Here is a 19,869-nt window from a genome sequence, read left to right as displayed (position 1 = left end):
CTGATTCTCTATTTCTGTTATGGTTGGAGAACATTCTTTGTATAATTTCAGTTATTTTAACTTTGTTAAGGTTGATTGATTGTTATTTAGGTCTGCTGTTCCTACTGCTATTTCTGTCTGCTTATTCTGTCAAACAGTATTGAAATCTCCAACTGACTCTAGATCTGTTCCTCCTTTTGTGTTTTCTGAAGGGCTGTTAGATGTCAGTATCCTTAAAACTAGCTCCTTCCCTTGGGCTCCTTTCTAGGCAACCCCCTCCAGTGGTAACTTCCTGACCTGTAGCAACCTACATTAGTTTTGTCTGGTTTTGTATTTCACATAAATGGGATCTTTTTGTGTATACTGTTGTTTTAGGCTTCTTTTTTTTTTTTTACCTGTAAGATTTTATTAATTTATTTTTTAAGTAATCTCTCCACCCAATTTGGGACTTGAATTCGCAACTCCAATATCCAGCCAGGCACCCCTAGGTTTTTTTTTATAAAACAAAATTTGTGAGACATATTGTTGGGTGTACTTATAGATCATTTATTTACATTGCTGTTTTGTGTTTCTAAAATGGTTTCTTTTAAAGTGAAATGTTGAAACCTAAAGACATACTGTACATCTGCCCGGGTTTATGGAATCTTACTCTCTTGTCATCTCCCCCCGCCCCCTACCACAGTAGAACATGTTAAATATGTAATTGGCACCTTTTCTTGGACTCTCTGAAATTTCTACTTTCTTTTCTATTCCTCCGAGTTAACTAGTTTCTTGAAATTGAGGGTCATCCTTACTGATAAACATTTGTTTGGGTGGGGAGGTGAGGGGCAGAGGAAGAGGGAAAGAGAGAATCTTTTTTTTTTTTTTTTTTAAGGTTTTATTTATTTATTCATGAGAGAGACAGAGAGAGAGAGGCAAAGACACAGGCAGAGAGAGAAGCAGGTTCCTGCCGGGAGCCTGAGGCAGACCCGATTCTGGGACTCCAGGATCATGCCCTGAGGTGAAGGCAGAGGCTCAACCGCGAGCCACCCAGGCCACCCAGGCGTCCTGGAAAGAGAATCTTTTTTTTTTCTTTTTCTGGAAAGAGAATCTTAAGCAGGCTCCACGCCAGCCCAGTGTGATCCTAGATCTCAGGACCCTGAGGTCCTGACCTGAGCTGAAATCAAGAGGCAGACAATCTACTGAGCCACCCACGTGCCCCGTTACCCATAAAGATTTTATGCTTTTATTGCATATCTGCTCCTACAGAAGTGTCTGTGTATTTCCATGCACATGCATTTTATATATGGTATTTTCTTAGTTTTTAAGCTTGACACAAATGGTATTGTACTACATATGTTGGTATGTACATGTTCTTGTACATCCCTCATGCAGTGTAAGTTTTTGAGATTTACTTGTTTTGTCACATAGAAGTTTAATAGTATTATTGTGATAATATGTCGTATGATTACATTGTAGTTCATTTGATCATTATTCTACATAGGACATTTATCTTTCAAAACTTTTGACATTTTAAAATCGGCTCGGACATATATCTGAGCACTTGTCAGTGTTCCACTAGGATAGTTAGTGGTCCTTAGATATGAGCATTGGGAATGTTTGATTTTCATGACTGAAATGACAAGGCTAGCATTTTGAGTGTGCTTAGAATGAATAAAATCCAAATATATGTGTGAAAACATAGATAGCTAAATGTAAACATCATAGGTAGTTTGAATGGGTAGTGGTCTGTGAAGGTATACTGGGCATATATTAACCACTAGAAATCAAGTTTAACAATATAAATTTGAGGCCAAAGAAGAAGAAAGTAATAGGTATAAAAAGTTAGACTATATAATATATACTAATAAGTAACTGAGTTGATACAGTGATCATTAATATATACTATACACACACACAAAAAATATACCCTTGCATATACCTTACAGTATAAGTATAGCCTCGAAATTAAAATAGAAATAAAGAATTGACACAATTGTGATAAATTTATAGGTCTCTAGTCATGTGGGAGATTTTAACAAATGACTGTCAATAACAGAAACATCTCATGCTGTTGAATACCTATAGATAAGTACAATATTTGCATTCTACAGTTTAGAAGCATGAGCTAATTGATGCATATCTAGAACTCTGCACCCAGTACATAAACTTACAAAGCATGGATCTTTTTAAAAAATTGGCTTTAGGGGACACTTGGGTGGCTCAGCAGTTGGGCATCTGCCTTCGGCTCAGGGTGTGATCCTGGGATCCAGGATCGAGTCTCGCATCAGGATCCCTGCAAGGGGTCTGCTTCTCCCTCTACCTATGTCTTTGCTTCTCTCTCTCTCTCTCTCTCTCTCTCTCTCTCTCTCTCTAGGTCTCTCATGAATAAATAAATAAATCTTTTAAAAAATTGACTTTATACTTGTTCACAGATAACCTTAAATTCTCTGAACATAATATAATTTGTATAATTAGAAATCAGAAGTAGACAGGTTATTTAAAATAGAAATCCTGTACATTGAAAATCCTACAAAAATGTACTTTGTGTTAAAGAGGACTTGGGATCCCTGGGTGGTGCAGCGGTTTGGCGCCTGCCTTTGGCCCAGGGCGCGATCCTGGAGACCCAGGATCGAATCCCACATCGGGCTCCCGGTGCATGGAGCCTGCTTCTCCCTCTGCCTGTGTCTCTGCCTCTCTCTCTCTCTCTCTGTGACTATCATAAACAAATAAAAATTAAAAAAAAATTAAAAAAAAAATAAAGAGGACTTAATTTTTACAAAATTAGAACAGGACAATATCAAGAATACTACAAAGCCAGAGTGGAAAAGCAGCTAAAGCCATACTTAAAAGTCCAGTAACACCCTTAGCTATCATTTATTTTCTGTGTATAGTTTACCCACGAGCCCATGACTAGGAAGCAATGAATCTGGTGTTTGAATTCAAGTCTCTTTCATTCAGCATCTTGCTCTTAGTTAAAATTCTGAATATAGTTTGTACATCTTCTCTGAAACTATTTTCTCCTATGATGTGTTCCTTGCTTATAATGTGTAGTTTGGGTCTTTGTGAAATTTCTCATGTGATACCTTTCAAAAGTCTTAATGATACTATCCAATATTCAGAGACAGTGAAGTGGTTTGTATTCATTTGAGTACAGGAACATTCTATAAGTAGCCATTAAAAACACAGTGTTTTGTTCTCTGTTTTAGATTGATTACCCTCATCACTAACAAGCTTGATGCTACATGTAACGTGTTGTCACAATCTTCATAGCTTTCTGTGGAGGTTTAGTTATTTCAGAATACTTTCTGTATTAATAACTGGGAAGAACAATTAGGTTATTAAGGAATCCTGTGAATCTGCAGGAAAGAGGGAATTCTGAATTAATAACTCTTAATTTGTCCTGTTTCTGTTTCAGTGGAGATTTAGGCTTACTGATAGTTTAATTACATGATTTTAGAGAGTTAAGGAAAGTGTAGCAATTTGATTCTGCAGTTTTCTTCAGCATGACAAAAGATGAAGCAAATATTTGTAAAGGAAGGAAGCAATACACTTTGTGTGATAAATCTGCATTTACCATCTGTGTAAAGTGAAAGTTGCAGTTTGCTGTTAGGAACCAAACTTCTGTGTGGAACCCATGTCTACTGTTTCAGACGTACCATTCCCATTCAATCCATATGTCTGGTCATTTTCAAAATGTCTCTGGACTGTCTACATATGAACTTATCTGAGGACACCTTTTCCATTCAGTAAGACCATGAATTGATGCCACTCATTTTGTCATTTTTTTTCATTTTGCCTTTTTTTTTTCTTTTTTTTGTTCGTGAAAAGGCTGTATTATTCCATCTCTCTTGTCCAATTTGTTGACTGAGGTGACCCAAAATACAGTTTTGGGATTACTTTTGAAGTATTATCTTTGTATTCCAAAGCAGGCCCTTCCGAAAATGATGATGTTGATGACAAACTCCCCCTTTCGAAGTCTTTACAAGGTATAATGTTTTCACTTCCGTTTTCCCACGTACTGTTGTGATGTGATGTTCTTTATATTGGACAGACTGTGTTTTAGTATTAATATCTGTACTGTTACTTTTCTAAATGGAAAAGGAAAAAGAAAATGTATTGGCCTTTTTTTTTTAAACATAAATGAACTTCACAAGCAACAATTTTTCAAAACCAATTTTCCCTTTTGTGAATCTAGTAATGAATCTCGAAATGGGTACATGACACACTTTCATATTTAAGGTAAAGTACACATTTATACCTTATATCAGAATAGTCAGAAATAAGGTTTTTATTGTATAGTTAGTAATGTAAATATCGAGAAGGTCATGTTGATTCTTAGTTTTTAGAAAGATTTGTGAAATACCACTTGTAAATAAATCCCTAAGTTTATTAATTGAATACTTTTCTGGGAATTTTTGTATAGTGTGCCCTGACTTGAGGATCATAGGCTATGTGATGGCTTTTACTTCTGTCTATTCTGGCTTTGGTCAAGTAGGATCCATTTTTTTTTTTTTTTTAAGTTTTTAGTTTTACTTTGACTATAAATGTAATTGCTTATTTCAGATTTAAAAAAGAACAGAAAGGACACAGCATCTTTGTTGACAGACACTTGTGTAATATTAGGGTGGAACAGCGTGCTTAACTTGTTATCCTTTACCCACCCTTCCTTTGTTAAATACTATTCTCTGCTCCATTATCTCTCATTCCTTTGACCTCATCTTTGTTTTCTTTGACTTTACAGTCAAAGAAGCCAGTGCTCCATGAATTCGGATTTTAACATTAAAGGCTGGGGGTGGGGCACTATGTGTTGAGAAAGTATACTTTAAGAGTTAATTAAAGAATAATTCATGTCTCTAGATTTATAGATTTACCTAGTGTTTTGAGCTCAGGTGAGTTTTTATAATATGGAGTTATTGGAAGAGAATCCCAAGATAATCATGGCATCATAAAACTAGACCTTTAAAAACCAAAAGTATTTGACCTTAGTATGGCATTTAAGTTAAAAGGTACTAGACACTGAATGGCAGTTTTTGAAACTGTAATCGATGCTCTTTAAAGATCAAAATAAATACTTATATTTAAACCTATGTCTAGGGGTCACATGTTTAGTATAGCTTCTGAGTTCAGTTGTTAGTGGATGACAAAATGGATTGCATTTTACTTCCCCTATCTGATTTATTCTTACTCCTATGTAATATAGTTTATTGATACCTGAAGGCAGTGATTTTCAGCTTTTTCCATGCTAGTAGCTCAGACATTTAAGGACAGAGGATGATATTCTGGGGCAGTTTGGGCAATTAATCCTAAGTGGCTCTCTAATGTTGTAGATTACTTCTTTCCTATTTATGAGTAAAACTTCTGCACTAGTAGGATGAGCCTGTTTACCTTGTGACTGCCTAACCTGATACATTGCTTTATGTTCCAGTTTTTAGAAGCAGGCAGATTATATTACCTGAATTAAAATGCTTTTGAGACTAAAGGTAGTATCTTAAATTTTAACTTACGAGTTTCCTTTTAGTACAACTTTGATTAAATAATGGGGATTGCGTTTCCATAGCTTCCGCCATTGTAAAAATGGAAAGCAGGAAACATTTCACAGCAAAACCTGAACTTGTTTGTGTAGACTTTAATAGAGTCTGTGAGCAAAGATAGAATTTACTCTGATTTGTGTTTTTGTGTGTGCGTCATTGACAGATGAGCATGGTACCTTGAACCATAATTGTTCTGTATCTCAAATTCCAACATCTATCAGTAATTATATTGTATAGTAACAGTAATAATATTAAATCCCCAAACCTACTTAGGTTTCTTTATCTGTTTACATTTTAAAATAATTTCTTGTGCTTTCAAATAGAAGTTTTATGTGTTTTTCTGAATTAGATCGCATTGTTGGAATTAACTGCAGAGGAGTTAATCAGTTTGTATATGTTGTATGGTTAAGTGTTAAATTATTTGCACTGTTGCCTAGTTTCTCTTCTTTCAATGTAAGTTTTTACTGGTTTAGTATATGTGGTTTATTTTCTCTTTAGGGAGCCATCATTCTTCAGAAGGCAATGAAGGAACAGAAATGGAAGTACCAGCAGAAGGTTAGAAATAAAGGGATTTTAAATTTGCAGTAATCATATTATGTTTGTTCTCTATTATAGAGAATATTGCCCTTCAAACACCTTATTTGAAACTAAAAAGTTGATTGTTTTGGTATGCCTTCTTAGCCAACAGGTTTATTTTTTTAGTCCTAAGGTGTAATATACATATATAACTGTATTGAGTAATAAAGCATATGGGGATGAAAACAGAAGTGGTAAGTAAAACTCTTCATGATGCAAAATGCTGCCCTTTTTTCCTGATCATCTTGTGCCATATTGCAGATCTCTCAAAGATTGGCTTCAATATTTTAGACCGAAAAAAATGACTGGTTTCTGTTCATATTTCATTCTTAAAAATATTATGTAACGGTACCTTTTTTTTTTTTTTTTCAAAGTAGTGTTTCCACGTAAGATTAATAAAGGAGGGATTTTCTCTCTGTTTATTTTTATACCCTTTGGAACTCCTTTCTCTGTTTCTCAGCCAATCCTCCTTCAATTGTGGCGTCAAGGAAATATTTAACTGTGGTATGGCTCCTTAAATTCTCCAGATCCTAAGTGAAACTATTACTGAGCCAAATGGCTTCCTATTTCTCAGCAGTTTACATAATTCCAGAAGAATTCTTGTAGATTTTTCCCAAGGAAAATGACTGGTGTAAGGTACCCGAATCTTGTTTTAGAATTTTGATTTCTCTCAAAAACTGGTCATGTTGTGCCTACCCCACCACCACCCCTGCCCAAATAGAAAAGGAGTCTTTTCGAGAATATTTTTATTCCTTATATTTGCTTTTTTATTTAACTTTTAAAAATCATTAATTTGATTTCTACCCTCTTTTGAGGATAGGGAGGTCTTAAGGTCCCTGAAATGTCGGCTAAGTTTTCCAAATTCGATTTTAGAATTTGGTTTCTAACTGAAGTACATATCTTGCAAAAATATCAAGATGCTCATTTTCAACAATATTTTACATTTCTTTTTGAGATCTTTTTATAGAAAATTGTGTGGATTATTATTATTTTTTTAATGTTTTACTGTCAGGAGGTAATTAGATGGTTTCCTCTGTAACATTTGTTTTAGATAGGTGGTCTATGTGCAACAGTGAGCTACCTGTGTGCAGGCCACACCTGGCACAGGGCTTCTTCAGGCAGTCTGCATTGCTCCATAGTCCACATTCTAGGCTTTGAAATACTTGATGTTTGAGATTTTTATTGTCCCATTTCAGTATGAACAGAGTTGAGTTGGACCTGGGTTCTGGTCTTTATTCTTTTACTAACAAGTGAACATAATCTTTGGCAAATCAATTAATCTCTCAACCTTTGCAAAATGAAAAGAGAGTTGACAAGGATACTCTCTAGCTGAGCTTTCTAGCACTAACATTCTCATGTACATTTGTTTTGTGTAGTAGTACAAAAAGAAACAAAAGATCTTATGTTTTATGAGTCTGCTGCATATCATGTTAGGGGATTGAGTCCTCTCTGCTTCTGTCCCAGCCATTATCTTGATATGAAGGTCCCCAGATCAAAAAATGGATTGTGGTTTTATTTAATGCTGTAAACCACTCCTAGGATCTCTGAAAGGAGAGGGGAAATAGTAAACAAGAGAGAAAGCCTCGAGTCTGTCCTAGCATTTTCTAGTTTCAGCAGGAAAACAATAGTGACGGCATTATAATCTCCTTCCTGTAAACTCGGAGGTTTTTGAGTCCGTTAATGTTTACTGCAAGTAGCTTGGTATTATCAAGTAGTTGTCCAGAGGTTTTCTTTCTGTTTTCCCTCATCTCTGTTTGCCATGAAAAGGGTCAGATGTTCTAACCTAACAACTATGAGCTGAATTCAAATGCCAGTAACAATTTTCTCGTAGGCTGCTTTTGGAGTAACAGTGAATCAGTGAAATGTTGGAACTTACAGAAAGTGCTGTATAACGAATGTCATTTTAGAATTTTATTTTTTTCAAGATTCTACTCAGCATGTCCCTTCAGAAACAAGTGAGGACCCCGAAGTTGAGGTGACTATCGAAGGTTAGTTCCCGGAAGCCTGGATTCCAAAAGTGGACTTCTGGTCATAAAACCCTTTGTCACATTCACATTGCCGAGTATACATTCCATTCATTCTTAACGGAAACTTGTGAGAAGAACTGATGCATATATGTGTATGTGTGACCAAGGCAGCCCGCTTCCCAGCAACGCAGCCAGTGCTTTGGGACCTCTAGACAACCAGGCAGGGTGTGAGCACAGGCAGCGGCCCACAAGTCGACCGAGCTGTCCTTCACTGTCACTGGGAATCGAAAGTAAACACATGAAAACAATGACCAAACATGATGCTCACAAAAACAGTTTAGAACCTGTGCTTGGGTTGCAACAGAAGAGAGCTAATTTGTACCTCCATGAATTGGAAGGGAAAGTGTGGAGAGTTCTTTCCTCATTCTTCACATTTGCCCCTAGAACACTATTAAAGGCTGATGCAGAATCTGTCTTTAAAAATGATTATTGAAGCAGTAGCGATGAATAGATGCTCAAGTAACATCTTTAGTGACAGTGGCTTCAAACCTAGTTTGTCTTCCAAGGTACTGCATGAATGCAGATAGGCCAGGATTATGAATAAATTAAGCTAATAGAAAATTATTAATAGTATCACTTCTCATGTTTAATAATTCCTAGATGCATGTTGATATTTTTCCTTTTCAATTAATGGCTTATGCTACTCCTCTAAAATGCCCCCCCATCTCTCCTCCCTTCCCCTCCACTAGTAGTACTTTCTTAGAGTAAAATGTTGAAACATTACAATAAATTGTACTATGTAAAGTTTTGTTTACCAATCCTGCTCTGTTCTAAAATCCCTAAACTCAGGTAGATACCAGTTTATTGTGTATAAATACACATGTATGTATATATTTAGTTTTGCAAAAATATATAGATATTTTCAGCATACATTATAATGATCATTTAAAATACACATATATCACATTTCCATAGAATTCCCCCCTTCAACCACACATCTTAGTGATTCAGGGTTTTGAGGTTTGTTTTGTTTTTTGTTTTTTCCTGCAGCCTAACCTTTTTTAATTTGATCTCTCTCTCTCTTTTTATAACCTGTCTCCTTTGTTATTTGGTTATTTATCATGTTTTGCTGTTTCATACTACTCAAAATGTTTGTCTTCATTGCTTCTGAAATATGTTGATGATTCTCATGGGAATTTGTTTCATACTTCATGTCTTAATAGCTCAGTATCACACACACATTTCTTGAATCATTAATATAATTACACTAACCTAAAAGCAATTTCGAATTGTTTGTAGTCAGCATTATATACTTGAATTTAACTGCTTTTTAGTTAGAAGCCTCATTAATTATGAGAGAAGAACTTTTTAAAAGTATGTAAATATTATATACACTCAGAACTTTGTCCTTTCTGCAGAGATAGGAAAAATAGACGATTAATAAAATTATTAGAATAAAACTTTTTTATGACAGGGTGAGAAGGGGCAGAGGGAGAGAGAGAAAATCTTAAGCAGGCTTCTCTACTCAGCGCGAGCCTGATCTTGACCCTGAGATCATGACCTGAGCTGGAACCAAGAGGGACACTTGACCCCATTGATCCACCCAGGTGCCCCTAGAATGAAACTTTTAAGTAGGACTAGTAACCTAGTAGATTTAGGAATACTTAAAGCAGGTAAAAACTTAAAATTGGTTGGAAAATAATTACTTGACATTTATAGCACAAGACCTTTAAAGATAATCATGAAATGAATGGATCTTGAGCCTGAAGTGTCAGTCTTTTCAGTTTTAACTCTTTGAAGGGGAATGATAAATCCTGTCTCTCTGAATTTGAGACAGTGCCAGAAGTTTGCTTTACCCATTCTAATTTATCCACAAGTAGTAGAATTTCTTTATGGTCAGAAGACCAGTGAAATGCCAGGTTTTTGCAAAGTAATTGCCTTTCAGGCTGTCATCCTCCACAGCATATACTTTCACACACATGGTCAATATCAACCTTAATTTAAATTGATGATTTTTAATCATTATATGACTAGTTAAGATACTGATAGAAAAAGAAAATGTGGTAAAACCTCCTAATACAAAAAATATACAAGCATTGAACAAGAGGGATGGTTTTTTGTTTGGTTTTGTTTTAAGACAGTGACTTATAAAAAGATTCCTACTATAAGAAGTTTTGAGGTTGAAAAATCCCTGTGTTTCATGAATGAAGTACATTTAAAAGGAAAATTATCTCTAGAGAATGATACCAGTTTTGTTTAAGAAAATGCTGGGCTTAAAAGAAGATACATGAAGGTAATCCTACTTGCTTGGGATGACTTTTATTTTTGTATCTTTCTGTATTTCCCAAATAGTTTATAGAAAAGAAAAACAAAAAAACTTGTCATCAAGTAAGTTTGTTAGACTTTTCCACAGCACTTTATTGTTGATCTCTGCATTTGAAATCATATAGAGCTGCAAAGAGGTTAATTTGGCATCACTGAAGACACATTATCTAGGATCGTAGTCCTTACCATTGCTGGTGGTATGCTCGGAGTTGTGCTCTTCCATCTGTGGTGATGCATTTGTCCTTGGAGCCATTGGTATACATTCCCCTTGTATGTGACTTAGGTTTGGAAAATGGCCTTTGGAATAAGAGGCTTGCCTTAATTTAGTAAACATCATGCCTGCATTTGGAAGTAAAATTGGATTGCTGATAGGTCTTTAATACATGCATAGGGAATCTTACTTATTTATTTAAGATTTTATTTATTTATTCATGAGAGAGACAGAGAGAGAGGCAGAGACATAGGCAGAGAGAGAAGGAGGGTCCTCACAGGGATCCCAATGTGGAACTCCATCCCGGACCCGGGGAATCACGCCCTGAGCCAAAGGCAGACACTCAACTGCAGAGCCACCCAGGCATCCCAAGGGAATCTTATTTAGAACCGTTTGCTCTCGCTGTCATGGGCAAGGTAATACAGGAGTGTTTTGTGCTTCAGAAGAGGCTCCCATCATGCACGCTTCTCTGTTAGGGCACTGGTTCCCAAACCTGAGCCTCTCACACATGTCCGTTGTGCTGTGGCAAAACCTCCTGTTCATTTCTTCACTCAAGGTTTTCCTTTAAGTTGATTGTAAGGAGACTCATTTAGAAACAAATCCTTCATTTTCTGAAGTAAAGCTGTGTTTGAAATATTAATTTTCTTTCTCCCTGTCCATGGAAACATACACAAATACTTCAACACAGCAGTGCAGTTCTACATGTAGCAGGCACATGGACTGTTACTGGAGAACACTGTGTTAGAGCTTCAATAGCTGGATGACTTGTCATCCTCCATTGGAATCCTTTTTTTGTGACACTCATGAGTAGGATTTTCATAAATATTTGGCTGCTGCTTATAATTAAGGACTACGCTATGCAAGTATTCATTTAATCATTGTGCAAATAACCAGCACCTCGTATGTGCCTGGGATTGCACATGGTGATTAGGATTTAGGAAGGAACAGGATAGGCAAGTCTACTAGAGGTATTTGATCAAGAGGAGCAACAGTTCTGTTCTTCCCTTTGAGGAAACAAGGCTGCTTTGTGAAAGACTGAGTAGACTGGAGCAGAGCAGGAACACCGGCCTTAGAAGCTGTTGTGTTCGGCTACCCAGGGCCAGAGGCCAGATGTTTTAGAGCAGGATGGAGGCATTGGAGATAAAAGTAGGTGAATTGTGAGTCTGTTCTGAAAATAGAGCCAGTAGGCTTTGCTGTTCGTCACTGTTTAATTATTGTGCTTATCTTGGAAACATTATCAGCATGTTCATAGGATCTGGATGGTTAAGTACGTTATAGTATTTGAAATTTTTTGTGTTTAGAATTATATAGCTGCTTAAGAATCATATAATGAGTTTCCTTTTTTAAATTTTTTTTTATATAATGAGTTTCCTATTGTTTCTGTAAAAATTAGAGTATTAAAGGAGTTGGGACCTAGATCCATGGATGAAAACTGCCATCCATTAATTTTAAAATGCGTAGGGTAATTCATGACTCTGCATAATTTCAAGAGGAATATGGTATCTAGTTTATTAGTTTGATCTTTAAAAAATAGATGTCAGATTGTATGGTGGAAGCATCACCATTGGATTGTGTTGCAAATAAAAGTAGCAGAAGATTTGTTTCATATTTCATTAATGCATTCAGCGTTAAGGATGCCATAATAAATTTAAGCTCTGAAGTCTGTGCTGTCCTGTAGGTATATTTGTAAATATGTTGCAGAAAGGGGAATGGGCTTTTCTAAATACACATTTTGAGTTAGGGACAGTAGTTGCCTTTTTTTTTCAAGATGTGGTAGGTGCTTGTGTTAGTACTGGCAGCGTAATACTTCTCTATTCCCGCATAACAACTTCTGCACATTAAAATATTTTGAAATTTATCTTACCAGCTTTCAACATTGATGGTGTAAACATTTTTAGTTTGGGGTTGAATTTGAAGCCTCCTGAAATACGCATCTTTTAACACAGAAGTGGGTTGCTTCTAACGTGGAAATGCCACGATAATTAGAATGACTGTTCTGTCTGCCGGACTTGATTGCCAGAAGAGGCAAATGCTTAGGGCTTTATTTGATATTTTTGCTACAGAGAAGTAAGTAATTTTTATCCTTTGTGGAAAGGATTTTGAAGTCAAAATAACATTTGCTCGTACTTTCTCAAAAGAAATTAGTTTTTTGCAGAAAAAAGTGGAAAAGGCTATGGAAGATATGGTCAGGCTCGTAGCTGTTACTTTGATTTCATTCCACGTTTCATGGGATTTAAAACGTCCAAAGATTGACTAGTAAATATATGAAATGGCTTAGTCTTTTACTAGAATGTGTGGTGTAATTTTTTTTTTTACCACAAGTAATTAAATTTATCTCTTTGTATTTGTTCACATTTATAGATTAAACATACTTGTCGCTGGAGAGAAATGGGATACCACTCTTTAATATATTATGGTCTGTTCAATTGCTTGTCTTATTTGAAAACACTCTCCTAGATTTGTCTTTGTTCTTTATTTCTGTTTATAGTTAATGAGGTTACTTTTATAAAATTGGTGTATCCTATTAAATCCCTTATGTTGTAAAATAAAGCTGGACTGATCAAAGAGGTCTTGACACTAAAGAAAAGCTGTTTTGCCCTTGCCCCTGGGCCTCAGTTTCAAAGAGCATATAGTGGAGATTAATATAATAGATTGCTGGGATTCTTCATTACCACCCTCCAGCTCTCTTGTCGTCTTAATTTTATACTTTTAGTTTTCATTGTATGTAATTCAGTTAACAATCAGTTTAAATGATGACCTATAGAAGTAGGCTACATTTACCCTACAGAGAAAGTATTTTTGCTTTTAATGTCATTGCTTAATGTTTGTAAAGAAACGTTAACATCAAGAGTTTAAAATGCTTTGACATGGGGGCACCTGACTGGCTGAGCCAGCAGAACATGCCACTCTTGATCTCAGAGTCATGAGTTCGAGCCCCACGTTGAGGGTAGAGATTACTTAAGATAAAACAAAGAGGTTTGACACTATTCATAGGTGAACCGAGTGTCTTTCATTTTACTTTATGCAAACTAGCATGAAAATACTCGTCTGCTTCTAAAAATCTGGAAGTTGAAAAAAATGGGGTTGGTTTTTGTTTTTTTTTTTTTCTAGTACATTTTCAGAATCGAAGGGCAAACATATTAATGACACTTCTTATGTTTTCCCAAATGTGTCTTTTCAGATTGAATATAATTACTCGATAATCTTTATAGTCTTTTGACCATTTTTATAGTCATTTGACCACTAATCCTTGTAGTATTTTAATAAGCCCAGATGACATGATCGAGTTTTATTTTACTAGTTTGTAATTTTAAAATCTTCTACAATAGATTTCTTTTTTTCTGGATTTGAAGAAGTGTTTCTACAGTGGCTGTCAATACATAAAAGAGTATTTTAAGTTGTTTATATGATAACATTTCCCACTATCCCCTAAATGTGGCATTTTGGTCTTTTCCAGCTCATAAATGGGTCCTGATGTGACTTAATCTGGTATTGGTGACATTGGTGACTTTTTCTCCTATTGGTTGGAATAATCACCAAATGATTTCAGGTTACTAGAGTATCTCTTGGTGTTTGAGGAAGAACCAGGATTACAGTGTCTGATTGTGTTCTATGATGCCGGGAGAGGAATGACATACACGTCTTTTAAGCTTCGGTCAGATTTTCCCTTGATTAACGTACAAAATACATAGAAGTTATGTATGGTTGTTCTAGGCAATGTTGTGTATTTGCTGAATTGGAATTTCTTGTTCTCTCTTTGAGAGTACCATGTTAGTGTGCTGGTAAGAGTCACACTCAGAGTCTGATCTCAGCTGCACTGCTGAGTGGTGTGTCATGGTTAAGTCACAGAACACTTGCTAAGCCGATTTCTTGAGTTGTGAGAGGAAAGTGAAAATTATTTAGAAGAGTGACCTGTAGTACTTGAATGGCATCTTTTTGAGATTGTCTTTAATACAGTGATTATTTCTTCCCCATTCCCAGATTGAATTTCAAGTAGAGATTTTGTAAAGTGGTAGTTTTAGTAATGTATGGATGATGTTTGAGCAGAAATCAGTATTGTACCACATGACATTTTCAGGGTTCTAGCAAAAGATGGCATTGGTAGCTTTTCTTATTTTATCCAGATGTCCTTAATTCTAGCATTAGATGCAGTTTCCTAGCAGAGTCACACTGCAGACATATCCACTAAGACAGTATCATGAACTCGGGCTACCAATGTCTTAAGTCGTCTACATTCTGTACTTAAATATCTGCTTGCCCACTTCTACTAGGTTTTGTGTTGACTCAGCGTTATCTGTTTCACAAATAATGTAGCATTATTTCATTAATTCTGTAAGTTCTGTGTTTGTTAAAAGTGTTCGACATACAGTTACCCACCCTCCCTTGTTTGTGCATGCTTGGATCTTGTATGAGCTGAAATAGTTTTCTCTTCCAGCTATGTTTCCTCCCCCTTTTCTTACATATTTGTAGAACTGTAGTTACCTGTCTCCATTAAAACCTTTTTCTTGAAAAGACTCTAAAGAGATTGTAATCTCAAGAATTGAGAGGAGTTAGGGGAGAAGGGAAATCTATGAGGATGTGGTTCCAGTTAAGCAAAGTCAAGATGATGAAGTAAGGTAGAGAGATGAGGACTGTCTACCTGAGCACTGCCTCCCAGAGCAGGAAAGCTGAAGGGGTTACTGGGAGGGACTAGGCACAGATGCCCGCAGGGAGGTGCTGACTGCCTCTGCCCACGGGGGTGAAGACTCCCACCTCTGTCTTTGAATATTGAGGATTGAACAGCGGTAGCTGGGACTATGTCATACTGTTCCTCCAGTGATGACCATTTTCTTTTTCAAGATGATGATTATTCTCCACCTACCAAGAGACCAAAGAGCAGCGAGCCGCCCCAGCCAGCGGTCTCGGAGCCTGCCAATGCTGGGAAGCGGAAAGTGAGGGAGTTCAACTTCGGTACGTTCAAGATCAGACGTGGGCAGGCGCCTTTCCTCTCTGTCCTTCCAGTGATTTCTTGTAGAACTTTGAGCCATTCTGGTGAGCGTGGAGGGAATGAGCTGCTTTAAAAATACATTACTACCTTAGATTAGCACAGTTGGAAGCAAGCTTACAGACACTGCTGAAGCAAGGTTTGGGGCCGAGCACGAGGCACAGCATCTTCTGATGTTAAGTACAGTTAATAGACTTTGAGTCAGGGTTTTGACGACTTAGTAATTAAGTCGTTTTTCTTCACTTTAAAACCTCATTTGCTTATTTAAAATCTATTTTACGCATTGATTTTTCTTGTACTGTGTAACTGCCAGCAGCTAATCTAAACAAGCCCCAGCGGATGATGTATCTTTTTTAAGGGACTAAATATCAGTGGAGCAAATTATATTTGCAATCCATATTTTGAATAGTTAGAACATTTCACTTGTGTACTTTTTTTTTTTTTAAGATTCTATTTATTCATGAGAGACACAGAGAGAGAGGCAGAGACACAGGCAGAGGGAGAAGCAGGCTCCATGCAAGGAGCCCAACTCAGGACCCAATCCCGGGACTCCAGGACCACGCCCTGGGGCCGAAGGCAGGCGCTAAATCGCGGAGCCACCCAGGGATCCCCACTTGTGTACTTTTTAAGTAGCTTTTTAAGTATTTTAATTTGTCATAGTCATAAATGTTGGATATAAATTGATTTTTATATGGATAGTAGTAAGTTTGCAGCTATTTATATTCCTTAGCACTCTCTTGAAGGGTGCAACTGTGTTTAAATACTTATTTCGACAGAACATAGGCATGCTTTAGAAAGTTTTCAGAATGACCTTAGACACCTCCTCTTTTTTGCCTCCACTTAATACTGTTTAATTGGACTGGTCTTTTTTGACCTTTTTAGAAATTATCAGGCTAAAAAGAGGTACTCGGTTTATTTTGAAAATAAACTTTGTTTTTCTTGAAGGTTTTTTTATTTATTTAAGTAATCTCTGCACCTCATGTGGGGCTTGAACTCAATGGCCCCAAGATCAAGAGTTGCACATTCTTTTGACTGAGCCAGCTGGGTGCCCCTTGAAAATAAACTTTCAAAAACATCTCTTATAACCTCTCACTGGACCAATCCTAAGAAGCACAAAAAAGAGAATAGTTCTTCAGAAAGCAGTAAAATTATATAGATGGAGTTGCATTATTAAAAATTAGGATGGGTGCACTAGCTGACTCAGTAAGTGGAAGACTGTTGGTCTTGGTTGGGATCATGAGTTCAAGTCCCATGTTGTACATAGAGATTACTTAATATAAAAAAATAGGATATATTATGTAGAAAATAAGTTATTAGATGTTGGATCATTGTAATATAATAGTGTGTCCAAACGGGGATTTATTATTTAGATGTAACTTGAAATCTCAATTTTTCAGAGAAATGGAATGCTCGAATTACTGATCTACGGAAACAAGTGGAAGAGTTGTTTGAAAGAAAATATGGTGAGTCTAAACTCAGGTATTCTTTTTATTTTATTTTAAGATTTTATTTATTTGACAGAGCACAAGCAGGGGGAATTGGCAGGCAGGACGGAGAGGGAGAAGCAGACTCCCCACTGAGCAGGGAGCCCTATGAGGGGCTCCATCCCAGGACCCTGGGATCATGACCTGAGCCAAAGGCAGACACTTAACTGACTGAGCCACCCAGGCACCCCTAAACTAAGAAATTCTTATAATAGTTTGTTGATAAGCCTTTTAACAATGAGGTTATATATCATCCAATGTAAGAAAGTCCACTTCTCTCAGTGAAGTGTGCCTTGCTTGTATATGGTTCCCTTAGAAGGTCATGGGGAGTATCTGTCCAAATATTAGAAACCCTATCTCCTAGATTACTTTGATGGTTTGGGAAAGTTTTCTTTCTGTGATTACCAGGAAGCATTTCTCTTAACACTTCAACATGAGCCTTTGGGAGTTTATTTACATATTTGTTGCAAAAGTCCCAGATCTTGGAGGTTGAATTGAAGTTGAGATTCTTTAGTAATAGTCTTACTTCATCTGCTATGTTAAGTCTGGTATTCATCTAGTGTCCCAGTTTTTGATGATTGATACATAATTGGTTAAGTTAGATCTCAAATTCTCTTCTCCTTTCCTTTCATTATTCTATCCTACATTTGTCTTTAGATAGTGATCAAGGAAACAAGCACCGTGTTACCACCAGTTGGTATATATTAAATGCTCACCTAAAAATAGCAACCATCATTGAACTGTGTTTTTATTTGGAGGATTCTTTACTTTGTACTAGACTGACAGTCTATAAAATGGGCTGATTCACTGAATTTTCACTTGAAAATCCTATATTTAGCGTGTTCTCCTGTATCACTGAGTTTCTCTGGGTTACGCTCTTGAATGATAAACTACACGGGTATTATTTACTTTGATAAACTTCAAATATGACAGCCACCCCGTCTGTGGAGATTCAGAATGAGAGCAAATTCAGTAACAAATTCATTTAACTTTCCCCTAATGCTTTCAGTTATTTCCTTAAGATTCTCTTAGTAGCCTTCCCTCTCCAGTAGCCAGAGCAGTTTGCCTGTGATTTTAATTGGTCCACTTCAAAGCAGAAACTCCCAGAACCTGTTCTACATTAAGCAGTGTCCCATGCTGGTAAGGTTACAGGCCCTGGGGACAGAATGCTCGGCCATTTCTCTTCATTCCTCTCTGAGCCTTTCTTGGGAAAGGATCAGCAGAGCTGAGGATGTGTTACGAAGATTTGATAAGATAGCATAGTGTCTGTAAATTACTTCCTGTAATAGGTTGTATGTAATTAGCAAGTGCTTTTTGTTTACACATTTGTTATTATATACTTACTGTAGTACTGTTTGCAGTAAAAATAATTACTCTTAGACAGTTTTAGAAATCTCAGTGCTTCTCATAAAGAGAAATTCTGTTTTTGCTTGGTGATTTACTTCATTATTTTGCATGTAAGAAAATAATGTTTTCCTAGCATGATGAGATTATAAGAACATTATTCACATTTTACAAATTGAAACAATAGTGATAGCCTTAGGGGAAGATGCTTTCTTTGTTATGTGAATAGGATTTTCAGATGCAGTACATCAACAAAGGATGTTAAATGTAACTCAGCAGTAATGCGAACTGCGGTCCACTTGAAACTTCAGTACAGGTATTAACATTTAGCAAACAGACTTCTACATAGAATACTAGTGAAAAAGGATGGCTGTTTTGATGAGGTGGGATTCCTGTGGAACAAGGAGGAGGCAGCAAGGGGGGGGCCTTTTTGGCCAGGTCAGTAGCTCATTGGCTGTTCTTGCTGTACACCCCCTAGAAAGCTTTTTCCGTAACTGCTGTGCTCTAGTGAAGTAAAAGCCTTTGAGAGGAGTGATATGTGTCTGCTCTGCAGTCCTAAAATACTTGGCATTGATTGACTCAGTATCAAAATATTTAAATGAAATTTTTAATACAATCTATAAATGTGTCTCTGTTGTAGATGAGCTTAACTCATGCTTTTTAAAACCTTGTTATTAAATTTTCCAAACAAAACTAAAAGTAAGTGATACAGAGACCCTCTAAGTATCCATCACCCAAATTCAACAACCTTTAACATTATGAGAGTTTCCTTCTTGTCCTCTCTCTCCTGTCCCATCTCTTTTTGATGCAAACTTACTTTAAAATTACAATATCCTGGGATGCCTGGGTGGCTCAGCAGTTGAGTGTCTGCCTTCAGCTCAGGGCATGATCCCGGGTCCAAGGATCCAGTCCCACTCCCTGCAAGGAGTCTGCTTCTCTCTCTGCCTCCCTCTCTGTGTCTCTTATGAATAAATAAATAAAATCATAAAAAACAAACAAACAAAACTGCAGTGTCCCAGACACCTTGTCATTTCAGCTCTACATTTCAAAATGGGGAGTTGGGTGCCTGGCTGGCTCAGTCTGTAGAGCATGCCGCTCTTGATACACCCAGGGTCATGAGTTTAGTCCCCTTGTTGGGCATAAAGCTTACTTTGAAAACAAACCATGCAAAATCAGGAGTTAGGTGAGGGGAAAGAATTGTCTTAATCTCAGTTCCATTATCACAAACATTACATATGATATTCAGCTATAACCTGTTGTTTGGAGAATCTGACCCTTTCTAGTTTGTTTGATAAAATCACTAAGGTCTTCTCATTATATTTGATTCTCCATGTTTTTGACCTTTCGCAGCTGCTGCATTATTTTACCTTTGGACAAGCATATCTTAGCAGAATCTTTACAGTTCAGAAAAAAAATCTTTTACTTTAATTACTTTATCTAAAAAAAAATCCTTTCTATACTGATGTTTGTCATTGAAAAATATCAC

General features: G+C 36.6%; 1 protein-coding gene across 14 annotated transcripts in view; it reads left to right on the top strand.

The window, feature by feature from the left end:
• The window catches only part of GTF2I (general transcription factor IIi), a 114,065-nt gene that overhangs the window by 56,140 nt on the left and 38,056 nt on the right, over positions 1 to 19,869 (top strand). For 4 of the 14 annotated variants that reach the window (XM_025425763.3, XM_025425760.3, XM_049111046.1 and 1 more), the window contains exons 10-14: positions 3,888 to 3,947; positions 5,991 to 6,047; positions 7,994 to 8,056; positions 15,411 to 15,521; positions 16,953 to 17,018. In XM_025425763.3, coding sequence (XP_025281548.1) covers positions 3,888 to 3,947; positions 5,991 to 6,047; positions 7,994 to 8,056; positions 15,411 to 15,521; positions 16,953 to 17,018 — 357 coding nt within the window. The remainder of the gene's footprint in view (positions 1 to 3,887; positions 3,948 to 5,990; positions 6,048 to 7,993; positions 8,057 to 15,410; positions 15,522 to 16,952; positions 17,019 to 19,869) is intronic. The other 10 variants (XM_025425764.3, XM_049111045.1, XM_025425768.3 and 7 more) reach the window with 5 other exon arrangements.

The sequence above is a fragment of the Canis lupus genome, chromosome 6 (assembly GCF_003254725.2).
Source record: "Canis lupus dingo isolate Sandy chromosome 6, ASM325472v2, whole genome shotgun sequence".
Lineage (NCBI taxonomy): Eukaryota > Metazoa > Chordata > Mammalia > Carnivora > Canidae > Canis > Canis lupus.
Note: the sequence above shows the minus strand (reverse complement) of the source record. Positions and strands in the feature narration are given on the sequence as shown.